A 17,066-nucleotide genomic window follows, 5' to 3' on the forward strand; every position below is an offset into this window, starting at 1 on the left:
AACGGGAGAGACCACAACAGTGAGAGGCCCGCGTACCGCAAAAAAAAAGGGGAAAGTCAAAACTACCCTTGAAAATCCCTGAAATTGTTGAGACAGACACATAGATATAGATATGAATATATAATATCACTAGTTTGCATTATATGTATGAAAACCACACATTTAAGTACCAAAATCGCAATCACTGTAGCAAGATAGTCACACTCTGAGAAGCACAAGAACTGAGACGGCAGTCATACCTCCCCCACCGCAAACTCAGGTGGGGCCCTATGTCCACTGAGAGAAGTAGCGGATGGAACTGCCAGCATCATGCATACTCTTTTCTGTCTCTGTCTCGAAAAAAAGTTACATCCCGTCAAGATTTGAATTTACCTAAGTTAAATAGATACAGAAAGGGACTGCACTGTGTTGATGGTCATTTAAGACATTTGCAAGGGCATTTTTTTAACGTGCATTTAAAAATTTATAAACTGGCCTGAACTCTAATCCGAGTGTTAAAATATGTTGTATAGGAGTGTATCTCTCTATACTCGCAGCACAGCGACACAAAGTCTAACACTGTATGCTAGCTTTAAACTGAAGTTTAAAAATAAACACTATACAGAGTGCTAAAGACTTATTACCCTTATAAGGAACATGTGTGTGCATAGAAGGAAAAAAAATCCAGTTGAGATGAATGCCGGCCAAAGGCACGGAGGAGCATAGGATGGATGGTACAGGAGAAAACTCATGAGTACCAGCTACCACCTACTGCTCACGATACCCTGGCTAAACAAGCAATACAGATTCCACCGAGCTTTCAGATGTATACTCAGTTAATTCAATATTAAACTCACTAACTAAACCTCTTCCTATTTTCCTTCTCTCCTTCTTCACTGGAATAACTGCAATTTAACTTTAATGCATTAACTTTAATGCTTTTATTTTATTTAAGTTATCCTGAACTGGTGAACTGAATTTATCATTTACTACCTGGAAGAATGATGAAATATAAACCCCCTCCCCCAAAAAGGCAACTACAGATTATAGACCCAGAATTGGCAGGCAGTTTTTTAAATAGCCTACAGCGTCCCTCCTGATTATGAGGGCTTGGTGTAATCTGGCCTTGCCACTGCACTGCACTATGGGTGACTGTGGGTGCTATCAGACGGGGGCATCTTGGAGGCAGTTATCCTTGGAAGAGAAAGGTGTTATGTGCCTAACAGGTAAGAACAGCATATACTGAAGAGCAGTCCATGAAGGTGGGTGCCTTCCACTAGGCTCCTTTCAAATAAAGTAGTCAGAAGCACTTTATGTAGGCATTATTTTGTTGTGAGACTACAACCCTCTAGCTACAAATGTTTAGACTACAACTTGACATCTGGCCCCAAAGCAGCCGTTATAGGTGAAACACAAAGAAAATGGAATAGTGTATAAGGAGACCTGGTACAAGAATTCTGCTCTGTGGGGTACTCCTCATTAGACACTGACTAAATCCAAACAGATCCCCTCTTTAAGAACTATAATGCGAGACATAAAGAGCTACAAGAAAAAAAGTCATTAAGTTGTGGGACACAGAGAAAGCAAGTGGAAAGAATGACAGTGGCAGGCAGTCAGTGATGGTGGTAAAAGTGGTAGCAAGAAAAAATGCTGAGGCGTAAAGATGAAAAGCCCCTAAAGTTGGTATTATCCCCGAGTAACTCTAGTTTTCCATGGGGCCTAAAAGGTCAATTTTCGGTGCTCTTCACGTCCCTGTATATTCTTCCAGTAAGCTCCCAACAATAAAAAGGCAGTATCTTTGTTCTTAGAAAGCACACAATTATTTGTACATACAGCTTTGTGAAATCCAAGCTACATTTATCTATGGTTCTTAAACAGTAATATTGCCACGAGATATTACTGTCCATCTGCTCTGATATAATCTAAAAATATTTTCCAACTCTTCATCAGGTACTACAATTTTCCTTAGTTACTAGTAAGGCTAAAGTGAACTCTAGGGCAATACGCTTACGTTATTGCTTTAACGTAGTAAGTCATGCAATTATCTGCACGTGGAGTGGGAGGCTGTCAAGGGCCAGAAGAAAAGTGCGTATGTATGTTACTGATGAAAATGATTCACAGGATAACAAATGCTTTGGTTTCAGCTTAATAGTTTAAAAATGGCAGGTAAGATTTTGGCTTGGGGAAAATATTTGAGGACTTTTAAGATATTAGGTACAAATAGTAAATATAATAAAGAAATAGTGTAAACTGACAACATGAGTGAGAGAGAGACATACAGAATTCACTTTTTAAAAAGCTCAATTTAGGCTAGATATAAAAAGTTCAATGTTACCACTTACAACAGACACTACATTCTTTACACATATATTTTCTCTAGTCCTAACATTTCTGCCTAGTAGGGATTTTTCCGAGCCCCATTTTATATTTGAGAAAACCATCAGAGAGGTTAGACAAAATGTCCAAGATACACAATGACGTGTAAGAGCTAATATGTGGTCCCAGATCAGAATGACTCAAAAGCCAAAACTTTCCAATATACCATATACTAGATTACTCTGGATCAGAATCATTATTTCAAGTTCTAAATGTGAGATACAATCAGAAAAAAAGAGAGAGGGAAGAAAAGAAAGGAAGGAAGGAAGGAAGGAAGGAAGGAAGGAAGAAAGGAAGGAAGGAAAGAAGGAAGAAAAGAAGGAAGGAAGGAAGGAAGGAAGGAAGGAAGGAAGGAAGGAAGGGAAAGCAAGCTAAAAATTAAAGTGATTTTTTTACTCTAACATCTATAATCAAATTGGCTGAATAAGACCACATAAAATGACAATAGGTGGTCATGAAATTTCACTCAATTGTGCCAAACACTATTCTTAAGTACCTTGGCCAGCTTCTCGGGAATAAGTTCTTCTTTTGGACCTCCAATTTCCTCATCATCATCGTCCTTCTTCTTTTTCTGATTTCTCTGCTGCTTTTCTTTTTCTGCATTTTTTTTCTCTTCCTCTATCTGGGCTTTCTTTTGAGCTCTTCTTTGCTTATTACGTAGCTTCTTTAGCTCTTTGTCAGACATGTTTGCTGTAAGCAGCAAGTGTTAATAAAATTATCAACGTGTTAATCAGATTAGAAATGATCAAATACTACGTAATATTCCCATATAAACTCCCACTAAAAATCTTTCCTGTTACACATATTCATATGCCTATGTGTACCTTTTAATAGCGCCACATTTGCTAAAGAACACTAACCTCCTCAAAAAACTTGTGAGACCCACCCTATTGTGGCAACCATAGCAAAACTCAAAAGCACGTGAGCTCCTCTAGCAACAGTAAACCACTCGCAATTCTAGGAACGTGACAAGCTGGTTCATAACTCTATGGCACTGTCCCATGCCTTCTTAGTTATGCCTTCTCTAATCCTGTCAAACAGTACTGCCACTGTGCCCCACATATCCTGCTTGTCATCATACTTTGTTTATACATCTATTTCTCTTTTAGACCGTCAGTTCCTTGGTGGAAGAGACCTTGTTTTACTCATAATCTTTGTATTGACAGGGCCTAGCAGCATACCAAAACACAGAGAAAACACTCAAATATTTGTTGAAGGAATAATGAATAACTACACAGTAAATTTAAATTTTGACATTAAAAATTAACAATATCCCTTGAGGTACAATTATAGAATGTTTCAAAAAAGACTGGAAATCACTGATAAACATGCCATAATAAAGTGGAAAACCTGTACTGTTTAGACTTAAAGCAATAAATCTGAAAGCTACGTGTACAATCAGTATTTATTTGGAAAATACTTGTTAATAATGAGAAATGAAAAAATTCATTCTAAAATATACCACCACTGTGGTGATTTTTAAATATGCCCACAAATTCTTCCCTTCAAAAAGTGGAGTCTATTTCCCTTTCCCTTAAATGTGGGCTATACTTAGTGACTCACTTCTCACTAATAGAATGTACTAGAAATGAAAGTGTATGACATCCAAGATTAGGACATAAAAGCACTGTGGATTCCTCCTTGCTTTCCCTTGGATCACTCAGAGGAAGCCAGCTGTCATGTTGTGAAGAAACCCAAACCACCTTACGTAAAGACCCGTGTGGCCAAGAACAGTCCTCTGGCCATGCCATCTTGGAAGCAGATTCTCCAGTCCTTCAGGTGCCTTGGCTGACATCTCGACTTCAACCTCCTGAGAGACCATTAAGTCTTTCCAATCATACAGCTAAGTGACTTTTGAATTCCTGCCCCCCAGTACCTCTGGGAAATAAATGTTTGTTGTTTAAACCTGCTAAGCAATTTGTTACGTAGCGATAGACAACCAACGTATTTTGGCCCCTGGAAGTGCGATGCTGCTGCAATAAAACCCTAAAATGTGGGGAGTGGCTCTGGGACCAGAGGGTGGCCGAAGGTGAGAAGACTTGGAAAAGAGAATTAATGTAAGCGCAAGAGCCTTAGACTACTAATAGGTATCTAGATTTTGAAGCGGCTGCAAGTGAGGGCTAAAGTGAAGTGAGGAACACTTATAATCACATAGAGGCAGACAGCTTAGCAACACCTATAAAATGCATCAAGTGAACCGGATGATCCCGTTAGGTGGATTTCTAGGCCCCAAAACATGGGGGGGTGGGGGAGAGAAGAGGTTTGAAGATGGTACCTGATTCTTCTTGCTGCTTCTAGCAAAAATGCAAGAGAAAGAAACTAAAGGAAGGAGCAGGGACTTGAGGTTTTTGAAAATGCTAAACCTCTCCAGAAATGACTGCTGAGCAAAGATCAAACACAGGGCACTGCCAGGAAAACATGTCAAAAGGGAGAGCAGAGAATTTGGCTTTAAAATCTTTTGTTAAGACTCAGAATTCAGAAAAATGGTGCCTCAGTTACTAGTCAAACAAAGGTTCTCTTGAAAATTTTAAGGGTGTGATCCACAGATCCTCTCAATCACACAGCAGACCTTCTAAGAAACTTAGAAGTTTTGTCCTCTCAGCAAGATCTCAAAGTAGACAAAGACACTTGTGCATGTGGATTTCAATGAGATTCACACAAGATCCATGAAGTTTAAAAGAGAATTGTAACGGTAGAAACACGGAAACTTGGACTGAAAGGAACATAGCATAAAATGAAAAGAGGTCTTCAGACACCCCACCCCCTAATTTTGGAAGCGGATTAAGAAACTACTTAGCTGCAGACAAACGCTAACTTTCAAGAAAAAAGAAGGATTCAGAAGGTAGAACCAGGAACCCAGAAGGCAGAGTCAAGATCCATAAAGAATTATTCCTAGGTCTCGAGTCCTCATCAAAGAACTGCTAACCTGGACCCAACTGGACATGAGAACTGACACGAACCAGTAACTCCAATGTGCCTCCCGTTCCCCCCCTCACCACCCCTTTGTGTCTACAGTGCGCGCCTAGCCTCTCTCTCACCACTTTATACTGGTTCACGGGATTTCTTATCAAGAACTCTAATTCACAGGATTTCATATCAAGAACTCTACTTGAAGAGCTACACTAAAGAAGCATATTCAAAAAACCTCATCAACATCTGCACCTCATTCACAAGACAACAATCTGGACTTTGAGCTAATGCTATAATGGGATGAGACTTACGGAGGCCTTGAGAGGGGCAAGTATATTTTGCATTAAGAATGTAAATAATTTGTGTCCAGAATGCAGAACATGGCAGTTAAAATTATGTCCACAAATTCTTTGATTTCTCCTTCCCACTCAAGTATAGGTTGTACCTGGTGACCCACTCGACAAATTAAAATGTAAAGGAAGTGGCAGGGTGTTATGTCAAGAGAAGAGAACATTAAAGGTGTTATGGCTTCCTCCTTGCTCTCTAGCGTGGCCAGCTACCATGTCTTGAGGAACTCAAGACACCCTCTGGAGAGACTAAGGAATTAAGGCCTCCTGCCAAGAGCCATGCGAGTAAGCCATCTGGGAAATGGATACTCCAGCCCCAGCCAAGCCTTCAGATGACTACAGCTCTAGCCAATATCTTAACTACAACTTCCTAAGAGACCCTGAGCCCGAACCACCTAGGTGCTTCTGAATTCCTGACCTATGGAAATGGTTGGTTCAAGATGGTAAATTTGGGGGTAATTTATTATGCAGCAATAGATAAAAACAAATTTATACCTGTTTCTCTTTTTCCTGGTAAAGAATTCCTTACTACTAGAAAAGAAAATTTCAAACAAGAACTAAAAATTACATCCTAGAAACACAAGACTGCGTGAGTGGCCACATAAATTCTGGCCTTTTAATGATTTGTGAAATAACTGCTACCACTTGCATCCTTACTGCAAGACTAGACACAATACACATTATTTTATTTAACAATCTCGACAACCTCATAATATTATTTTATGTATCAGAAAACTGAGCTTTCAGAAGAAAAATAATGACTCAGAGTGATAGTAAAAGACAGAGCAAGGATGTAAATCCACTTCACCTTGCCTCCAGTCTAAACTCTCTCTTTCCACTATGCTACACCAGGGGTCAGCAAACTTTTTCTTCAACAGGCGAGATACTAGATATTTTTCGCTTTGCAAGCCACAGGTCTCTGTTGCAACTAAACTCAGCTGTCATAGCACAAAAAGAGCAACAGATAGTGTGTAAATGAATGGGCTTGGCTAGGTCCCAATAAAACTTCATGTACCAAAACAAACTGCAGTATGGATTTGGCCCACAGGCTAGTTCGTGACCCTACTCTGTAGTACCTCTCACTGCCTTAAGAGGACTCGTCAGTTCACAATAATTGCCACACCACGATAGAGAAAGGAATCCACATAGGAAATTAATATAGACATTAAGAGTCCAAATCCTGTTTCACTTAATTTAGTGCTAATTATCTGGATAGGCACTATCTCAAGTTTACATAAATCAGCTAGTACTTGAGTGAACTTAATAGAGACTCAAAATTTTAGCTTAGGAGGAGCCAAAGGAAAATTCTACTATGCTAGAATATTGCATTATCTTTTTTAAAAAAATTTGTGTTTGCGTATATGTGCACATATGCATGTATATGTGTATACACAGAAAATACCATCTGAATCTAGACTACTCTACCCAGCCAAACTAACATACACATAAGAATGCAAAATAAAAGAAATCTGGCCATATGAAGACTCTTAAGTTTACTGAAAGGGTAAAAACATGAGAAGCAAAAGATAACTTCTCAAGCAAATAAAGGGTACCTACCAGATCTTTGCTATAAATGTCAAGCTTTTTGGTGAACCATTAGAAGCACTGTGTCTAAGGAAAAAAATGGCAGCAAGCAAACTATTGTTCCTATTAATCAGCACTATTTCAGCAACACTAACCAATGCAATAAGCCACGGGGGAAAAAAAGAGGTATGAATACTTAAACTGATTACAGATTAATATAACGGCCTACGTAGAAAAGTTTTTTAAATCAACTGAAAAATCTACTAAACCTAATATCAACGTTCAATAAGGATACCAACATACAAAAACTATAACAATATTCATTTGGAATACTGTAATGGGAAAGGGGGACATGTAAGGATAATGCTAAGGGTAAATTTGCTGAAGTTATAACACAACAATTACACTAAAATATAAATAGGAGATACATGCATTCTAGTATGCGAAGACTCGATGTTGTTTAAGATCTCCTGATCCCCAAACAGTAATCTATATGTTAAATGCAATTCAAATTAAAACTCCAGAAGAAACTTTCTGGAAGATCAATTAACTCTACAGTTCTCATATAAGCAAAAATTAACATGTAAAACCAAGAAAAATCGAAAGACATAGTGTTAGATTAAGAAGAGAAAAATGGATAAGAAGAGAAACCCATGTACTGATGTCAATACAACATAGTTTTACTGTGTCTTCACACTAAGTTTTAATATATGTGAGAACAAGACACCATGCCCACAACCCACCAAAGTATTTTTTCAGAGCTTACTTCAGGATAAAAGTGGCATTTTAAAAGAGTGGGGAATATGGACAACCTATTCAATAAGCACTATTTAGGAGTCAGCAGTCTTTTACGTGGGGATAAAAAAAGCTGCCTTCCACCTCACATCACATATAAAAATTATCTCCAGATGATTAAACAGCCAAATGTAAAAATAACAAAGCTAATAATATAAGAAAACATAGAAGATATTTATAAATATATTTTACATTTTGAAGGAGAAAAGCCTTTCTAAGACCCAGAAACCATAAAAGACTAAACAACTTTGATTTCAGAAAAATTAAAGCTTTTACATAAAGAAAGACACCCACTGTAAATAAACGTAAGACCTAAGTGACAGGAAGAAAATATTTGCAACACATAAATAAGGATTACAGTCCTGAGTATGTACAGAACTCCTACAACCAAGAAGTTTCAAAATAAAATGGGCAAAAGATATGAACAGGCAATTCACATAAGAAACCTAAAGCCCACATGAAAACGTAGGCAGGTGTTCCACTCTTAAAAATCTAGGAATTATAAATTAGATGTTCTTCCCAAAGTAACAAAAATGTAAAGGATGGACAATTTTCAGTGTTAGCAATAAAATAAAATATCAGTCCACTGTTGGTGGCAATAAAAACGTTTTATGGAAGGCAATTTTATACATTTCTCATACTCTTTGACCTAGCAATTTCCACTCCTAACAATCCATAATAAAATATGTGCATAATGATGACCTACAGGACATTTACTGTAACACTGTAAGGGGCTGGAGGGGGGACCCACATGGATTCCCACAGAGCCATTAAAATGACTGATGATGATATTAGCTGTGCCCAGACATGGAACAACACTATAAAATGAAGGGGAAAAAGTGTAAATTTCAAAACACTATGAATCATATCATCCCATTTATGGGCTATAAAAATAAAACGAACAAAACCACCACAAGAACTACCCTGAAAGGTGTGTGTAGAGCATGTGTGCACATCAAGCTCTGAAAATGGTAATTGTGCACAAAGGAAATTGAATGTTTCATAGGGGTAGCCCTCTGAAAGAAGACAGCCTGCGGGTAGGAGAAAAGGGAAAGGGGATTTTCACATTTGCTAGTTATTTTTCCAAGTTGTTTCAACTTTGTATGTTAAGAGTTCTTTGTGGGGGCTTCCCTGGTGGGGCAGTGGTTGAGAGTCTGCCTGCTAATGCAGGGGACACGGGTTCGAGCCCTGGTCTGGGAGGATCCCACATGCCGCGGAGCAACTGGGCCCGTGAGCCACAACTGCTGAGCCTGCGCGTCTGGAGCCTGTGCTCCGCAACAAGAGAGGCCGCGATAATGAGAGGCCCACACACCGCGATGAAGAGTGGCCCCCGGTTGCCGCAACTAGAGAAAGCCCTGGCACAGAAACGAAGACCCAACACAGCAAAAATAAATAAATAAAAAATTTAATAAACTCCTACCCCAACATCTTAGAAAAAAAAAAGAGTTAATTGTGCATTATTTGCATAATTTGAAGAACAGGTGGAAGGCAGGAAGAGTGAACAGGAAGGTAAACAGGGGCTTCCCTGGTGGCGCAGTGGTTAAGAATCCACCTGCCAACACAGGGGACACAGGTTCGAGCACTGGTCCAGTAAGATCCCACGTGCCGCGGAGCAACTAAGCCCAAGCGCCACAACTACTGAGCCTGCGCTCTGAAGCCTGCAAGCCACAACAACTATTGAGCCTGCGAGCCACAACAACTATTGAGCCCGCGAGCCACAACTACTGAAGCTCATGTGCCTAGTGCCCGTGCTCCACAACAAGAGAAGCCACCACAATGAGAAGCCCGTGCACCGCAAGGAAGAGTAGCCCCCACTCACCGCAACTAGAGAAAGCCAGTGCGCAGCAACCAAGACCCAACGCAGCCATAAATAAATAAATAAGTTTATTTATTTATTTTAAAAAAGGAAGGTAAACAAAAGAAGCCAGAGGATCACTGCTCTCAGCTTCAATGATAAATTGTCCCGTACATTCTCACTGGTATCTTCTTGCCAGTTGAAGAAGCAACGACAGATAGACATTCAAGTGAAATCTGTACAAGGGTTTCTATATGTGACCTTAGAAAGTTCTAAGTTGTTCTTAGGTAACAGGAAATATAATTTAATAACAAATTAACAGAAAGATCCAAAGGACTTTAGAAGGAGGAAGTATAGAAAGTAACCAACCATAACATCAGGAGAGGCATAAACTCAGGACTGAAGAAAAAAAATCTGACACAGTTTTTATGTCCCAACTCCTGTAACATTTTTGCCATGAAAATGTCACAAAATATTTGGATGAACAATTAATTTTTATCTTTCTACATTCCTATGTCACTTTTATGCTGAGATCCTTTCCCAAATAATTAAGGAAGATTTCTCCCTACACATCCTGACATCTTGCTATAAAAATGGCATGTTAAAACTGGTCAAATGGTAAATCATTGAGCAATTTTACTGGCTTAATTCTAAGCTGGGTTTTAGTGTTCAAGCAATATTTACCTTTTAGTAGGTTAATTATAAATTATTACTAAAAGGAGAAATAACTAGATATACTGACGGCCAACACTAATGTGGAGTTCCAATACTAATATAAAAATAGTATAGTATTGTACTTAACAATTTATAGTATTGGGTAAACCAGATACTAAATGTAAAGTTCATGAAATTCGACTCCTTAAAAGCTGGTGATCAGTTACGAATTAAATTCTTGCTTAACTTTTTTCTTTTTGTTTGCGGTACGCGGGCCTCTCACTGCTGTGGCCTCCCCCGTTGCAGAGCACAGGCTCCAGACGCGCAGGCTCAGCGGCCACGGCTCACGGGCCCAGCCGCCCCGCGGCATGTGGGATCCTCCCAGACCGGGGCACGAACCCGTGTCGCCTGCATCGGCAGGCGGACTCTCAACCACTGCGCCACCAGGGAAGCCCTCTTGCTTAACTTTTGAAAGACTAACGTAAACGATATTTTTCTTTTGTTGCTTAGAAAAATTCACAAAATGGTCATCACCATTTTCTAAAGCATGTATAACATTGTCCCACAAGGTGCTTAATAAAAAGCTCGGGAAAGGGACTTCCCTGGTGGCTTAGTGGTTAAGAATCTGCCTGCCAATGCAGGGGACACGGGTTCGAGCTCTGGTCCAGGAAGATCCCACATGCCGTGGAGCAACTAAGATCCCACATGTGCTCCACAACTACTGAGCCTGCGCTCTAGAGCCCGTGAGCCACAACTATGAAGCCCACGAGCCTAGAGCCTGTGCTCTGCAATAAGAGAAGCCACCGCAATGAGAAGCCCGCGCACCTCAACGAAGAGTAGCCCTCGCTCGCCACAACTAGAGAAAGCCTGTGTGCAGCAACGAAGACCCAACACAGCAAAAAAAAAAAAAAAAAAAAGCTCAGGAAAAAATTTACATTACACAAAAACATAAGTACACACCTACACACCACAGAAACAATAAGAACTCTTTGATTATTATACCTGTGTCAGCTTCATGTTCTTTATTCTCATCTGTAAGGGGGTTGTCGTGAAGCTTCAAATAGATCTCTATAGCAATTCTTGCTGCCTTGAAGTAAAATGGATGCTGTCGAAGTACATCTTCTAGTTTTAATAAGTCCACATATGATCTAAGGGTAATCTTCCTCATACAGTATGTATGAAAGTCAAACTGGTCATCAGTGATTTCTATAAAATGCTAACAAAATTATCTTTTTTATTACAGTGAAGTATAGCAATAGCAAAGAAACTACAAAAATGAAAGCCTTGGAATTACTTGTTTCTCAGGCATGAAAAAAAATCAGTAAAATTTAAAAATATTAAAAATGACGATAATTCAATTTAAATACTTTGCATATCAAATAAGCAAATATAATTGGCCATCACCTAGCATAGTATGATGGCATACTTTAGGCACTGAATTACTTGTTGAATGAAAGGAAACACAATGCTTTAAAATACATATATTTATTCCTTCCTTAATCATACTTAAATAAAGCTATCAGGACAAATCCAACAGAATTTATTAGCATACATAATAGTGCAGTACAGTAGATTTACATGTTAAACATTCAGTCTTTATATTTAGAACAATTTGCAAAGGATTTTAATACTGCAGTATTTGGTAATTTTTCTGAGAATACAAATCTGAATGCTGTGCAATGAAATGCTGGTACGTGGGTGAGAAATCAATCAGTGAGTAAGTCAAGCAACCGGAAGCTAACACACTTCAACTAAGCTCTGGGGTTCTCGACCCAATAACAGAACAAGCATGAAATTATGTAAATTATTTTTATATATGAAAATCATAAAAAACGAAAGCCAACTACTAGTGATAGAAATGACTCAGAAGTGAAAAGGACTAAGAAAAGAATAAATTTATCAGAACAGGAGGAATTACATAGGTTACAGAAGTACTGTGAAAAGGCTTCAAAGCTTATAAATAATATTTATCAGGGCATAAGGCACCACCAGTCAACCCCACAACAAACACGTTTCTGGGATAGCTTAATGAGCTTTGTATGTATTAACGAAGCAGAAACATTCAGAAATCAATGAAAACGCAGCCAAGATACAAACTTTCCCTTAAGTTTCTTACATAAATTCTGGCAGGAAGAGTAGACAATGGGGAAGTCTGCTTAATATAGTCTATATTATTTCCATTATAAAACTTGAAAAATATGAACACTGGTTTTTAGAAATCACTTACTATACATTATAAGGTGAGAGAAGAGAAAAAACTATAGGATTTCCTCAAAACTTTCAATGTGTAACCAAATGAAATGAGAAACTTTTATGTATGTGGTACTTACTCTCTCAATCTCATGACATTTCTTAAGTGCTTCACCAAATTTATTCATTGCCTTATAAGCTTGGGCACATTCTGTCTGGAACCACATGCATTGCATTTCATTTAAATTCTCAACCGCTGATGTTCCTTCCTATATGAAAAGCACACACACTCAAAGACAATTTCTTATCAAATACATTATTCCACCATAGGATTTAAGAAGGAAAGATGGTCAATTGATTTGAATTCTTTCAAAATAATTTTCTAATTTTTTAAACCATTCTCAGGGTAAGAGGGAATAGTTAATATGTGAAAGAAATTAGAATTGTATTTCTAACCACTAAAAAAATATACACATATACCCTTGTAAATGATTAATCAGAAGGTCTACATAATTGGGGATGGAAAGTAACATAAGAAACAGAACAGTAACACACGGCAGATGTTCAATTAGTATTAGTTCCCTTCGCCCTTAAAAATTTCAACTGAACATACATCAATATAAATCAGAGTTTAAAAACCCACTGTACAACCATATTTAAAAAATGATGTTTTATACTAATATTGATTTCAGTTTTTTCTGATAAGGCAATTTAATTAAAATCCTGTCTTGATATTAAAAATATCAGACGTAAATTTTGTAAAATAAACAAGGTATACAAGTATGAACTATTTATTCACAAGCAAGAAAACTAGCTGTACAAACCCTTGTAAACTTCGAGCACATTTCTTCAGCCTCTTTTATCAGATTGGCTTTTAGCATGTATTTTGCACACTTGGAGTTGATAAATCTGTCTGCTGTGTCCAAGGCCTGGGCCTCATCCATCCACCTCGCAGCTTCTTTAATATTCCCAGCATGCTAATAATAACAGGGTACAAAAGCAAAATAAACCAGTCAGAGTATGCTAATTTTACTATGCAAGTAATTAGTTTCCTGTTCATAAATAACTACAACACAAATGGAAGAAACAGTAATCTTCTGTCTCTTACAACCCTAATCAACGTAGATGCATACATTCTACAGAAATATAAGTTCTGATACCTTTCTGGCGATGCAGAATATAAGCTCTCTAGTAAAGACAGATAGTAAAGATTTGTTTTAAAAATTTTGTCTACTGTTATAACCTCATTGACTACACACTACAACAGTGCCTGGCACATAGTGAATACTCAAAAATAATCATTGAATCAAAGAATAGATAATAATCAAAATCTTTAAGCCAGAACAACAAAGTTTACTGTAAAGGTCATAAAAGGCAAAAGGATGGTCAAATTTCTACTCCAAAAGAACCATGGAAACATTACAATTAGGACCACTGGTGGACATTCCACAATGATCCTCATTCTACTTCGTCTAACTAGTCCATTTGGGAAGGTCACAAAACTAATGAGCCTTACTTGGCTTTAAAAAAGTGCTTTTAAAACATTACTTGGGGGACTTCCTCGTGGTACAGCGGTTAAGAATCCACCTGCCAATGCAGGGAACACGGCTTCAAGCCCTGGTCTGGGAAGATCCCACATGCCGCGGAGCAACTAAGCCCGTGCACCACAACTACCAAGCCTGTGCTCTAGAGCCCGTGAGCCTCAACTACTGAGCCCACGTGCCACAACTACTGAAGCCCGTGTGTCTAGAGCCCGTGCTCTGCAGCAAGAGAAACCACCGCAATGAGAAGCCTGTGCACCGCAACGAAGAGTAGCCCCCGCTCGGCGCAACTAGAGAAAGCCCACGCACAGCAACAAAGACCCAACGCAGCCAAAAATAAATTGATTAATTAATTTCAAAAAAAAATTACTTAATTTCATAATTTTTTGGTAAATGAATTATTGGTTTACGATCTCTTCCCCAAGAGCTTTTATTACTAAATTATATTTGTATTAAGATAGTAAAGCGGCAACTTTAAGATGATTTTTCTCAAGCAAGACCCAGGAGTTGAAACGGCAAAGAGGTAATACGTAGAATTCATAGTAGACATCTTCAGTTTCGTTTTAAGATTACCAGATACTGATATATATGATCTTATGGAAATGTTAATAGAAACAAACATTTCGCAGCAAATGTAATTATTTGTTATCTATAGTCTTGCTACTTAAAACCAAGAAAATAACCAGGTATGCGTATGAACAACCATATATATGAATGACCATAAGTATATATGTATACTTGTGTTTGTACATAAACAGATATAGATGGGTGAGCAAATGAGCATGACCATGACAAGTCTCAACGTAATCAGACTGAGAAATGGACTATATCTGTTGCTCCATGTTTTGTGAGCTATCAAATACGCCATTTCTCTCACCGCATTCAGACTCTACAGCATGTGTTTGCTTAATTTGTGTTTCACTGCCTCATAACAAAAGAGGAGAAAAGATTTTTACCTTATAGATTTTAGCTTTCACAAGAAAGAGTTCTATCAACGTGGGTGTACTTTCAATAGCGGTATTTATGTACCCCAGAGCAACAGACGGCTGCCCAGTCCTGTCGTAGTGCTGTGCCAAGTAGTACTGGACCCAAAGTAACGTGGTTGGCGGTTCTTCCTTCCCATCGTCTTTGAAAAGTGGGGGGGCGGGGGAGGAAAGAAAGCAAGCTTAGTCATTAGAGATATTAGTAACAGACTAGCCACCGCAAAGTGGCTCTATCTTTATTAACAAGGGAAGCAGCTCAAACCATGTGATTTATGCATCTAGTTACGCAACTAGCTCTAACCCTATAAAATCTTTGGAAGGGACCAGCTTTCTGCTCTGTATCATTATAGCTCCTAGCACAATGCCTTGCATAGTAATAACTTCATATAGTTAACATGGCAGATGAATGAGATCAAAGCTATAACAAGTTACCTAAAAAGAAAACTGAGGGGAGGGAGGGGAAGGGGAGGGTTCGGGGGGAGAGGACACAACAAGTTGTACTAGAACTACGAGTATACTGATCAGGATGTTATGTATGAGGGAAAAAAAATAAATAAATAAAGAGAAAATTTCCATTAATGTGATGGTAAAAAAAGAAAAAGAAAGAAGAAAGGCATGACTGCTCAATTGGGTTTCTAGCTAATGTACCAAACTATACATAAATATACTTGTGATGTGGTTATTTTGAATTTTGGTGATTATAAGATTCTTAACATATTTTAATATTATTCTGAATATGCAACAATGCATAATTTAGGTTAAATAAAAATTATACCCAAAAAACGAGATAAGTAAAAATACTTATTCTGTATTTTAGTTCATAATTTTATTTTTAAATACTCACAAGAAAGTGTGCAAGTTAAATATACAACCCACACATTAAAAAATGATTTTTAATACAAATTTCTAAAATCTAAGAACTGTTATTGGCTTTCAAAGAAAGCAACAGAGTGCTTATTTTTATCCTAGTAGAAGTAGGATGGCTCAGTGGACAAACAATAGGAGTGGAACTCACCAACTCCCGTTCTGATAGATCTGCAACTAAAGTGCTGCATATTCTTGGGCATGTCATTGAACCTCTTCCACATTTGTAAAATATGTAGGAAAATGCTGATAATCAAAGGAACATCATGATGATTAACCGATGAAACCATGGTAACGCCTTCTAAAAAGTACTATTTAAATTCATCTGAGACCTAGAAACAGCGATCAACTCAATAGCAATAAGCACCCCAGGTCCCATACTGGGCTTTCCCACTGTAGGAACAGGGCTCCTTGGGAAAAACAACTGATTACACGTCTGCTGTGGGCAGTATACAAGGTGAGCTAGAATATCTTGTCATACCAAACTGCAAGGAAGCTATCAACTTACTATCCTAGTATGTGAAGGTTTAAACCATTTGAAACTGCAAATATGTTTCAAGTCATGAATTCGTAATAATACCTTTAAAACATGTATTGGCCATCTTTGAAGAATGCTACTAAACCAATTCATTATTTTGAAAACTGGTAAAGAACAAAAAAGTAGGCTAGGCAGGGGAGAAAAAGCAGCATTTATCTTGCTTTTTCTATACAAACTGAAATACTGCATAAGCAGATGACAGATAGTATCTCTTTAAGACAATAAAAAAATGAATGGTAGAATATCACTAGCTTGTAATTCTTAACAGTTCTTAACATATGAAACAAATACTTCATGCCTCTTGATCAAAGAACACACCACCATCTTGAAATAATCTTGCTCATCCCTTTGTCTTTAAAACAAAAAGGAAAAAAAAAATCAAATCAAATCTCATCAAACCTGCAGTCAGACCTTTCCATGAGAAGTTTCCGTAATGATGGAAATGTTCTGGATCTGCCCTGTCTAACAGGGTAGGCATTAGATTTGCATTAGCTATTGAGCAGTGCTTGAAATGTGGCTAGTGCAACTAATTAAATTTCTTATTTAATTAAAAAAATTTTAATAGCCCCA

General features: G+C 38.0%; 1 protein-coding gene across 3 annotated transcripts in view; it reads right to left on the reverse strand.

Moving 5' to 3' along the window:
- Window positions 1–17,066, reverse strand: part of NAA15 (N-alpha-acetyltransferase 15, NatA auxiliary subunit) — a 76,541-nt gene that overhangs the window by 14,979 nt on the left and 44,496 nt on the right. For 2 of the 3 annotated variants that reach the window (XM_032632744.1, XM_032632746.1), the window contains exons 11-15: window positions 15,068–15,237; window positions 13,395–13,547; window positions 12,711–12,839; window positions 11,383–11,596; window positions 2,852–3,045 (exon numbers count right to left, since the gene is read on the reverse strand). In XM_032632744.1, coding sequence (XP_032488635.1) covers window positions 2,852–3,045; window positions 11,383–11,596; window positions 12,711–12,839; window positions 13,395–13,547; window positions 15,068–15,237 — 860 coding nt within the window. Of the gene's footprint in view, window positions 1–2,851; window positions 3,046–11,382; window positions 11,597–12,710; window positions 12,840–13,394; window positions 13,548–15,067; window positions 15,238–16,109; window positions 16,205–17,066 lie in introns of all 3 variants that reach the window. The other variant, XR_004350027.1, reaches the window with a different exon arrangement.

This window comes from Phocoena sinus, chromosome 5 (genome assembly GCF_008692025.1).
Source record: "Phocoena sinus isolate mPhoSin1 chromosome 5, mPhoSin1.pri, whole genome shotgun sequence".
NCBI classification, from domain to species: Eukaryota; Metazoa; Chordata; class Mammalia; order Artiodactyla; family Phocoenidae; genus Phocoena; species Phocoena sinus.